Genomic DNA, 12,095 nt, shown 5'->3' on the forward strand with positions numbered 1-12,095 from the left:
GGTTGTGCTTTGGTTAATGTGTTGTGCTTTGGTTAATGTGGTTGTGTTTTGGTTAATGTGTTGTGCTTTGGTTAATGTGGTTGTGTTTTGGTTAATGTGGTTGTGTTTTGGTTAATGTGTTGTGCTTTGGTTAATGTGGTTGTGTTTTGGTTAATGTGTTGTGCTTTGGTTAATGTGGTTGTGCTTTGGTTAATGTGTTGTGCTTTGGTTAATGTGGTTGTGTTTTGGTTAATGTGTTGTGCTTTGGTTAATGTGGTTGTGTTTTGGTTAATGTGGTTGTGTTTTGGTTAATGTGTTGTGCTTTGGTTAATGTGGTTGTGTTTTGGTTAAAGTGGTTGTGTTTTGGTTAATGTGTTGTGCTTTGGTTAATGTGGTTGTGTTTTGGTTAATGTGGTTGTGTTTTGGTTAATGTGTTGTGCTTTGGTTAATGTGTTGTGCTTTGGTTAATGTGTTGTGCTTTGGTTAATGTGGTTGTGCTTTGGTTAATGTGGTTGTGTTTTGGTTAATGTGTTGTGTTTTGGTTAATGTGTTGTGCTTTGGTTAATGTGGTTGTGTTTTGGTTAATGTGTTGTGTTTTGGTTAATGTGGTTGTGTTTTGGTTAATGTGGTTGTGTTTTGGTTAATGTGGTTGTGTTTTGGTTAATGTGGTTGTGTTTTGGTTAATGTGGTTGTGTTTTGGTTAATGTCGTTGTGTTTTGGTTAATGTGTTGTGCTTTGGTTAATGTGGTTGTGTTTTGGTTAATGTGTTGTGTTTTGGTTAATGTGGTTGTGTTTTGGTTAATGTGTTGTGTTTTGGTTAATGTGTTGTGCTTTGGTTAATGTGGTTGTGCTTTGGTTAATGTGTTGTGTTTTGGTTAATGTGTTGTGTTTTGGTTAATGTGTTGTGCTTTGGTTAATGTGGTTGTGTTTTGGTTAATGTGTTGTGGTTTGGTTAATGTGGTTGTGTTTTGGTTAATGTGGTTGTGCTTTGGTTAATGTGGTTGTGTTTTGGTTAATGTGTTGTGTTTTGGTTAATGTGTTGTGTTTTGGTTAATGTGTTGTGCTTTGGTTAATGTGGTTGTGTTTTGGTTAATGTGTTGTGGTTTGGTTAATGTGGTTGTGCTTTGGTTAATGTGGTTGTGTTTTGGTTAATGTGGTTGTGTTTTGGTTAATGTGGTTGTGTTTTGGTTAATGTGGTTGTGTTTTGGTTAATGTGGTTGTGTTGTGGTTAATGTCGTTGTGTTTTCTGATTTGTTGTTGTGTTTTCTGATTTGTCGTTGTGTTTTCTTATTTGTCATTGTGTTTTCTTATTTGTCGTTGTGTTTTCTGATTTGCGGTTGTGATTTGCACTTCAGGGCCACCGTATCCTTTACCTGTCCATCACATATTCATCCAGTGTAAACAACTCTGACTCAGAGTTTATTAGTCCCTCGAGGGGCGATTTGAGGCAGGTATGTTGCAAACAAATAGTTGTGCCGTACAGCAGCAATCACAGTATGTTGTTGCCACTCTTTATTCTTATGATTCTGTACGTTTTTCCAGCACCCATCTCCTCCCACAGACTGACATGTAGAGACACCATTCACACTTTAAAACGGTACAGCTGGGTGAGGGATCGATCGCGTGTATTCAACTTTTCGAAATCTTTTGTAGATTTTTTTTCGGAAACACGATATTTTTAACATGGGAGTGAATGGGCAGGAGGATGTGACGCACTGACAGGTGGTGACAGAGACAGAGAGGCTGGCCACACACACATGCACACACAGTGCCACGGGCATTCAACATGAGGTCTGCAGCCCTCCTACAGGCACTTTATAAACCATTAATATCCCTATGCTATTTAACAATTTGGTAACGCTTTATATTAAGGTTCTATTAATAAGCGTTAATTAATAGGTAATAAGGCTCTTATAAGGTGCTTATTAACACTATTATTATGTTAATAATACTATATAAGTGCTCATAATCGCATTATAAACATATTTATTGATAGCTTATAAGACATTAAGCACTTTATAACCACCTTTATTAGCTGGTTTTGTTACTTCATTAAAGTCCCTGGAAACCAAAATCCACAAAAACGTTCTACCTATGTTATTTAGGGTCTTATGTTAGTAATTGTGTGCCTCCGAAATTATTATACATTACTTTCAACCCAAAGCCTTAAAATCGACACTTTTCTACAAGATTCTACAAGGTAGCCTACTTCCTCATTGAAGAGAGCAGTGCGCGAGGTGCCCAAATGCAGAATCTTATGACGTCATAAGCTCTATATAACCTTTGTACACGCGCGCAATCCGCCCTTCTCCTTTTGTCCGTTCTTTGCCCCACAGCGCTCGCTCAGTGTCGTCTCCCTCCCACTCTGTGTGCTGTGTGTCAGCGCTATCTGCCTCCTCTCTCTCTCTCTCTCTCTCTCTCTCTCTCGGGAGTAGTGAGAGAGAGAGAGAGAGAGCAGGCAGTGTGTGCGAGGTTACTCACACACACACACACTAACTCACAGTAGTGCTGTGCACTCGCAGAACAGAGATCTCTTCCTATCAGTACGCTATGCGCGGGGCAACGTGTGAACACACACACACACACACACACACACACACACACTCACCGCATGTATGTCTCTTTTCTTCTCTCTCTCTCCTTCAAGGTTCAAGTTCAAGGTTACTTTATTTTGTCTCCCAAGGGAGAAATTTGTCTTGGACACGGACCAGCAGCAAACATACACAGTACAGTGCACTACAAACATTAACAATGTGGCACACAGTGACACGTAAATCCCGTCACTCACCGACGTAATAAATAAGACACCTTAACTCCACCTCAGAGCCTTCTACCCCTCTGTCTGCCTTCCGCAAGGAGTCCATTGAGGAGTGTAATTGACAGAGGGACAAAAGAATACTTGTACCTATTATATTTCCACTTATGGACCCCATACCTCCTGCCTGACGGCAGTAACCTATCCTTATCTCCCTCTCCGAGAGAGAGAGAAGGAGAGAGACATTTCCCTGCTGCAAACGGGACACGCCCACACAGTCCGCGGGAGAAAATACACTCTAAAACACTCTTTTGCCATGACTGTCAAACCTAAATTTATATACTTTGCGACGTTCATCATCGTTCAAATTTGGCTGGTGGCTTATTAACATAGGGTCCTGTGATGTGATTAACTCAAAATGCTAAATAATAAAGAAATATTTCTGGTTTCCAGGGACTTTAAGCTTAATAAATAGTTTGTTATTACCTTATTAGCAGTTCACTATGCACTTTTTAACAGTTAACTATGCTTTTTGCAGGTACCGGATCTAAAGCGAGAACAGTGCCTTATTAAGGTTAATAAATCCTTTATTATGCACTTATTATGCTTTTTGCAGGTACCGGATCTAAAGCGAGAACAATGCCTTATTAAGGTTAATAAATCCTTTATTATGCACTTACTTATTATGCACTCTCCCACCCTCCTCCCCTCTCCTGCTCTCTCCCCTTCCCCCACTATTCTAAAGCATAGTACCCATTCTACTCCAAAGCATGGCACCCATTCTATCCACTCCCACTATTCCGCCACTATTTAAAGCATGGCACCCATTCTACCCTAAAGCAAGGCACCCATAAGCTCTATATGTGAACATGTGTTTATTTGGCAAAGGGATTCACTACTAAAGGCTTGCAGCCAATTAAATTAAGCATAGTTTGGTTGCTAAGAAATCGAAAATGTCCATTTGCAAAATGTGTGTCTATATTTCTCTATCATATAATTGTTCGATGTGTTATTATGAAATTGTTACTGTTGTGTCAGCTAGCCCTCCTTTCCCTGTTCTCTCCATATACTCTCTCTATACTCCCATACTCTCCCATATGCTCTCTCCTCCCCCACATTTCCCATTCTCTCCCCACCTCCTCCCTCTCCCTGCTCTCTTCTCCCCCACACCCCCCGCTCCCCCTCCCCCTTCCCATCTCCTGCTCTCTCCTCTTGCTCCTTCCCCACCTCCTATACTCTCCAACATTTCCCATTCCCTCCCCACCCCATCACTCTCTCTCATTCCCCCTGCTCTCCTCCCTTCTCCTGCTCTCTCCTCTGCTGTATCCTATATTTCTATATTTCTCTATCAATTGTTCAATGTGTTGTCTTTATTCTGTAATTTGCTACTGTTGTGTCAGCTAGAATTAGCTAGACATTCTCTGTGAAGCCCTCTGAGACATGCTTGTGAATTAGGGCTATATAAATAAACTTGACTTGACTTGACTTGACTTGACTTATTATGCTTTTTGAAGGTACCGGATCTAAAGCGAGAACAGTGCCTTATTAAGGTTAATAAATATTTTATTATGCACTTATTATGCTGCCTCAATGGAGGCAGATGTCTGAATGGCCAAACGGCCAGGGGAATGATTCTGAGAGATGTCTGTTTCACTCAGGGTTTGTGTCTCTAAGAGGGGCAGAATTGCATGATGGGACACAAATTCAAATTAAGCCTCTGAGAGCCTTCTAAACAGCCAGTAAGAGGTTTTTCTTGAATAACTCTGGAACCGACGCTTGGATCTTTCTGAAATTTTCATCGCTTATCCAGGAAGTGGGCATGGGCTCATGAGGTACCTGCAAAAAGCATAGTTAACTGTTGATAAGTGCATAGTTAACTGCTAATAAGGTCATAACAAACTATTTATTAGACTTAATAAAGTAACAAAACCAGCTAGTAAAGGTGGTTATAAAGTGCTTATAAGCTACCAATAAATGTTTATAATGCGATTATTAACACTTATATAGTATTATTAACATAATAATAGTGTTAATAAGCACCTTATAAGAGCCTTATTACCTATTAATTAACGCTAATTAATATAACCTTAATATAAAGCGTTACCAATAATTTCATGAATGGACTTAGTTACTTAGTTGAATCGTTTCTTTTCCCCCATCTGCCAGTTTGACAATGCAACAAGGAGATGATAGCCTACTACTGCATTAGGCTATTGGGTGATAAGTGTCCACATATGAATTAATCATATATATATATATATATATGATATCATATATGATATCATATATACATGATATCATATATACATATATTATGTATATAAGTGTTTAATAAAAATCACCTTTAAAAATAAACACATTTACATTCCAAAAGTCATAAAAGTTATTCACATTTGTGAAGATTATCATGCAGAACCCAGATTCGCGTTCCCATAAACTTTTGTTAACAGACCTTATTTTATGCATTTAAGCGAAACCCCCAGGTTAAATCTCATAGACTTTTCCACTGAAGAAGCCGGAAGTATACTTCCAGACTCATTCGTGTGGCTCTCTATTGGCTTCACGCTGGAGATCAATCTCCTTCAATTTGGCCTCAAGCTCCTCCTGCGACAATGCAGCTATCCGGGTTTTGGCACCATTATAGACAGTGTTGGGCAAGTTCCTTTCAAAATATAATACACTACATATTACTAGTTGCTTTCATTTGAAAGTAATAAGTTACTTTACAATATTATTGTCTGTGTAGAGTAACCCGTTACTGATTACACTACTTTTTCATTACTTTTACCAAAACAACAGCAGCAGCAGAATGACATCGCCACCCCGGAACCATCTCCATAATTCCAACCGCCTTGAAGTCAATGTAAACAATCCAAAATTATAAATGTTATCCTTGTCATCTATAGTGGTTATTTGCATAAAAACACAGTTTGATTATGTGCTTTGATTTTTTTTAAATTAACTAAATTTGTAACTTGAGTTACTTGACAAAGTAACTGGTATATTACTGAAATCCTATAAGTAATATGTTATATTACTGAGTTACTGCTAAAAGTAATATATTACATGTAATATGTTACTTTTGTAATGAGTTACCCCCAACACTATTTATAGAGGTGGGCTTGAAGGGCCCAGACTCTGGTTTGAATTCACTCCTGAGCTTGAAGGGCCCAAACCGACCCTGGTTACTTTCAGGGGTTAGGCTTGATCCTGGATCAGTTCTTAGAACTGGCGTTGTTGCAGGCGCACTTGCAAGAGTGCGATGGAGGCATCTTATACCCATAACATCTCCAACTGGGTGTTGACCAGCACCTCCTTTGTTGTCTTCCTCATTCCTGGATATCAAAGCAGTATGCCGGAAGCAAACAAATAAACATGACAGCTTTGATATGACAGTTTGTGGAGAAAGGGATAAAATATTAATATTATATAATCAGAATGAGAAGTGTGCATGCATTGCGTGTGTGTGTGTGTGTGTGTGTGTCTGTGTGTCTATGTGTGTGTGTGTGTGTGTGTGTGTGTGTGTGTGTGTGTGTGTGTGTGTGTGTGCGTGCGTGCGTGTGAGCAGAATTTTGTCCGGCCACAGCTATGCCATTTTACGTGCGATCAGGCTGAAACTTTCAGGAAGTGTAAAGAGCACCTGCATGCGGTGACCTGATGGAGCCGGATTTTTTAATTAGGTCATCATTACCTAATGATGTGATGTCATCAGGGATATCAGTGATGATGTCATCAGTGATGTCATCCTTCCTGGCTGAGGTTATAAATTCAGTGATGATGTCATGTTCCAGACCAAGGGGGTCCCCACAGGTCCGCTACTATATGCATTTGGCAATGTGGGGCTCTATCTTGGTACAGGCGCTATCTGCTTTTTGTGCTTCACGCACCTGTTTGCGCCTGCCTTGTACTATCGTCTCTGCAGGACGATAGCAGTCCGCCATGCGCAAGTGTCCAGGTGTTATGCCGAGTTTTGCACCCCCGCTGCCAAATGCATCCCCACCTCACGGGAGCATATTGTAATGATTTATACAGAAACATAATTGTTTAAAAATGATATAATTGTTTATAGACGTGACCTACCGTAATTGTGACAAAAACACTGGGTTTGTCCGTCATGTACCTTTTACAAGAAAAGATAAAACGTGTGCAGTTTTATGTTGGGTTTTCAATTCATGTTGTAATAAAGGTAAAAGCATTTTGATTGGCAGATTTGTGATTTTCACCCTTTAGTCCAAACCCCAATAATAATAATTCATGTTTCTTCACCACTGCAATGTCATTTTCCTTCCAACAACCCATTGACTGAAAATCACTATGTAACTGCATGAAATAATTGCATATTTTTCTGGAGTGAACTGTTATGTGATTACATTTAGACTTCTTTCACATGACATATTTCCAGCTTGTTTTGTTGTATGTGCATCTTTACGATTGGATTTATTTATTTCTGTTAGCAGTAATAAATGATCTGTTAGCATTCAATGAAGAGAACAAGAGTTTCAGATGGGGTTTGGAATTTCAGACCATCCCTTTGTCCAAAATGAAAGATGTGACATAGACCTACTTGTGGAAACAAATTGAAACAACCTTATAACAGTTCCTACCCTGACATTTGCATCAATGTTCACTGATAACAAAATGGTAATGTACCCTGACTTGTTTTGAGTTTTTGGACAGATATAAATTGCTTCTAAGGTTTCATGTTTGTTTGTTGTTTTTTAAGATTATTTTGTGCTATTATTTTCATCTTATTACTGCGGTAGTAAACAGCTTCTGTTCATTCAGCTTTTTTCTCATTGTCTTTCAGTTGTAAAAAGACACAATGATTGATTGATTGCTTGCTTGATTGCTTGCTTGATTGATTGGTTGGTTTTTATTCAGCACTCAATATCAACATACAATGTAAATACAAAGTACAGGAATTACTTATTTCCACTGTGGTCCTAAGGATATAAGGACAAGTCACAGACACCAAAATCGCAGCAATAAATACAGCCACCTTGTCATGGATGTGTGTGTGTTACAGTATATTGTGGAGGACAACATATAGCAAGGTAGCTGTCATAAGACATGAGGGCTAAGTGACTAAATTCATCATTCAAGACTTTTATTGTCAGTCCGTTAATTGCACGAGTACCCACGTGTGAAATTCTTAAGCTGTGGGCTCCGTTACAGACAAGGTGCAGTAGGTAAATAGTGCAAAATCACAGCAAACAACAAATAGGGCACAAAAACACAGCAAGCAACAAATAGACAATGAGGCAATAGTTAAATAGGGCAACAATGTAACAGTGTGTGAAGGGCAATTAAGGCAACAGTTAAATAGGAGAGGTAATAAAGTAGAAGTGATAAAGTATTAAATAGAATAAGATGAAAGTGTTCACAGTGTCCATGAGTGTCCAAGAGTGTCCAAGAGTGTCCAAGAGTGTGCAAGAGTGTCCAAGAGTGTGCAAATGACAATAACACAGGTTTACTGCATGCACTGCACTTCGGGACCCTGTATCTTCTCCCTGAGGGCAGCAGGGAGAACAGGCTGTTGTGCGGGTGGGTCACGTCCTTGATGATCTTCTGGGACTTCCTGAGGCACCGCTGAGTGTACAGATCCTGCAGTTTTGGCAGCTCACATCCTGTCACGTGCTGGGCCGCGCGCCTCAACCTTCTCAGCGCCTTGCTGTCCATGGTGGTACAGCTCCCGTACCAGCACTCGGCACATGCATAAGAGTACAAACAGAAACATCATGAAGCAGAAACTGTGAGTGTCAGAGATGATCTGAAGCAGAAGGAATGGAAACGTGCGGCACTATCATACAGTTCATTTACAAACAGGCTGCACAGAAACAGACACATAGGTCCATGTCAAAATCTTGACTTTTGGTGTATGTGATTAGAATGATTACTCGAAAAGAATATGAACAGGGTTGTTAATAGTTTGACATGTCATTGTAAAAATTGGAGATGGTAAGATATTAATGCAAGAAGTGGAGTAAAAAAAAGAAAAAGTTTCTGTCATTTCCTAATTTCCTTGAAAGGAACTTTTAAGTCTCCGTTAAACTTTCAAGTTTCCTGAAAAGAAGCATGACATTATGGATTAATTCTAGGGAAAATACAGGAAGAAGAAAACATGAAGTTAAGTTGTATTTGTTTACACTGCCTACACTCACTCACGCTGGAAAACGAGGAGAGAAAAAAGGGGGAAAAACGTTACCCAACGTTTTCATATTTTGTTTAAATTTACTGAACTTTTATTTCACCAGACCACAACCCAAATAAAGTAACATTATAGTGGGCCACTATCTGAATATTGTTTCCTTCATTTTTCCCGTTTTGTGAAATTAACACACTTTTCAAGACTACACATTTTTGATTTACATAGTTGGTTTTCCGGTACTCTTCCAGACTTACTGGACTCACACCTACCCAGGAACCCTGGAACCAGCCAATATGTAACAATAGACCAGACCTTTACATATGTTTCGTATTTTGGACAGTCCCATTCCATACATGATAGGATTTAGAAGCATTAAAACATTCCCCCATAGGTTTGCATACACAAATATAAAATTTTCCAACACACGGGGCCAACTGCTGGTGTCAATTCTTTTGATGCCAAGCAAAAATAAGCCAGCAAAGGAATAGCTCAGAAGAGAAACCAGCTGAGGTGAGCAGGTACTAAGAGCTTTTTGTCTGGTCTCTTTTGAACCTGCAAAACAAATGTGAAGAATCCTCATATAAGAAAAAAGGATTGGAAATAGAGGGACTGCGACGGCTAGACCAAGGGCAACGAGTCCATAAATTCTATTTACTCTGGTGTCAGAGAGTGAACATGCCAGCCTGACGATTTCAAAGTTGACACACCTCCAATAGCCTGTGTAGTTTCCACACAGTGTCAAACGCCTGCTCAAGGATAAAAGGATCAGGACTTTGAGAGAAGCGTACAACCATGCCACAACAACAAAGACAGCCACCTTGTTCGATGTCATGTGTGTATTATATTGTAGAGGATGACAGATAGCAAGGTATCGATCATAAGCCATGAGGGCTAAAGTGAGAAATTGCATATCTACATATGTATATAAACAGAACATCTGCAAATAACAATATGGGACAGCAATTGTGTGAGTGTCAGAGATTATCTGAACCAGAAGGAATGGAAAAATCGCTGTAGAACGATTGAGCTCATTTACAAACAGGCTGCACAGAAAAAGATACATAGGTTCATGTAAGCTTCTATTCATACAAATGATCACAATGAGTGCTGTGTTGGAAAAAAGAACCGCAATGTACAACAATGCTATAATCGTAAAATACAAGTATTTCAAAGGTCCAAAATGCGGATAAGCCGCAAGAATGAAATAAGATACAGTAAAATTGGCCATTATCCTTGGATTAGTTCACAAAACAATCATTAGTGTGCACACGATGAAATGATTTGGCTTAATGCTCTAGCAATGATCATCAAGTGTAAAGAAGATTATCAAACGTGAGAAGCAACCCAAAATTACAATTCACTCCCCTACCCTCGCAGAAGATCCAGGAACCTAAAAAGAAAGAAAGAAAAGTTATGAATGACACAACTTGGAATTAGAGGGAACAAGACGCTTAGAGCAGTGCCAACGAATCCCCAAATGTGATTTCCTCAGAGGCTGAGCATGCCAGACTGATGATGAGATAGTTGGCATAATAGCCTCTGTAGTTTCCACACAGTGTCAAATGCCTGCTCAAGCATACAGTGATCAGGTCTTTGAGAAAAGCGTACGACCACATCACAACAATAAAGGCAGCCACCGTGTTCGATGTCATGTGTGTATTATATTGTAGAGGATGACAGATATCAAGGTATCAGTCATAAGACAAAGACATGAGGGCTAAAGTGAGAAATTGCATTCTTCCATAATACAGAACATCTGCAAAAAAACAATACTAGGCTAGGAGATCTCCCAAAAGGAAGATCTGATTACCGGAGGTTAATTGAGATCTACGGGCACCGGTAGTTGATTGAACTTTTCTGGCCTTCGACCTTTTAGTGACTTACAGCTATTTGCGGCTGGCGCTCCCAGCTCGGTCGGGCCTTCGATCTTGGTACATTAGTAATTGATTGTACTTTTCTGGCCTTCGACCTTTTTAATGACTTATGGCTACTTGCGGCTGGCGCTTCCCAACTCGGTCGGGCCTTCGATCTTGATCCCCCTACTTGCGTTGCGGCTGGCGCTTCCCAGCTTGGTCGGGCCTTGCGCGCCGCACGACTTGGCCCTCTGACTGACCCTGACTCTCTCTCTCGACTCTCTCTCTCCCCCAAAAATGATCCGGGAGATTTACTGCGCCTACTGGGCGCTGTGCTTTTCGGGGAGCCACCACCAACGAGACATTTTGGCATGGAGCCCGGGACACTGTTTGTTGCCATGCTCGCCAATTGAGGAAGGAGGGTTCTTTGGGGCACGGTATGGCCGCCTGCTCCAGGCGGGTGTAGCTGGAGAGCTGATGAAGACCAGCGGGAGCGTCCGCTTGAGGTGCTGGATGACTTAGGGGTTGGTGACTTAGTGACTTAGGGGTTCCCAACTTGGCCTGGGTGACTTAGTGATTTCCCGACTGGGCGCTGGACTTGGATGACTTAGGGGTTGGTGACTTAGTGACTTAGGGGTTCCCGACTTGGCCTGGGTGACTTAGTGATATCCCAACTTGGCGCTGGACTTGGATGACTTAGGGGTTGGTGACTTAGTGACTTAGGGATTCCCAACTTGGCCTGGGTGACTTAGTCGGAGGGCACTCCTTGCACGGCGGCTGAGGTGGCCGCCCCGATCCCGAAGGAGTGGCTGGAGTAGTTCTTCATCGGGAGGTTGCCATTCTGGAGCGTCCGCTTGAGGTACAGGATGAACCAGGATCTTGACGTGTGGTGACGAGGTGCGATGAGGAACAGGGGAGCCGGGGCCAGTCTGAGGCCTGAGCCTGATGTAGCGAGCCATGGGGAGTAGATTGTTTCCAGGAGTTAGGATGACTTAGGGGTTGGTGACTTAGTGACTTAGGGGTTGGTGACTTAGTGACTTAGGGGATGACTTAGGGGTTGGTGACTTAGTGACTTAGGGGATGACTTAGGGGTTGGTGACTTAGTGGCTTAGGGGATGACTTAGGGGTTGGTGACTTAGTGGCTTAGGGGATGACTTAGGGGTTGGTGACTTAGTGGCTTAGGGGATGACTTAGGGGTTGGTGACTTAGTGGCTTAGGGGATGACTTAGGGGTTGGTGACTTAGTGGCTTAGGGGTTGGTGACTTGGTGGCTTAGGGGATGGCTTAGGGGTTGGTGACTTAGTGGCTTAGGGGATGACTTAGGGGTTGGTGACTTAGTGGCTTAGGGGATGACTTAGGGG

At 41.2% G+C, this 12,095-nt stretch overlaps 1 protein-coding gene across 1 annotated transcript in view; it reads right to left on the reverse strand.

Annotated features, from left to right (window-relative positions):
- Positions 1 to 12,095, reverse strand: part of LOC310789127 (olfactory receptor 1M1-like) — a gene marked incomplete at both ends in the record, with an annotated part of 37,498 nt that overhangs the window by 7,151 nt on the left and 18,252 nt on the right. The window contains 2 exons of the mRNA XM_083650721.1: positions 9,318 to 9,989; positions 10,252 to 10,272. Coding sequence (XP_083506847.1) covers positions 9,318 to 9,989; positions 10,252 to 10,272 — 693 coding nt within the window. The remainder of the gene's footprint in view (positions 1 to 9,317; positions 9,990 to 10,251; positions 10,273 to 12,095) is intronic.

Source organism: Poromitra crassiceps (genome assembly GCF_964638095.1).
Source record: "Poromitra crassiceps genome assembly, chromosome: 14".
In the NCBI taxonomy this organism is placed as follows: Eukaryota; Metazoa; Chordata; class Actinopteri; order Beryciformes; family Melamphaidae; genus Poromitra; species Poromitra crassiceps.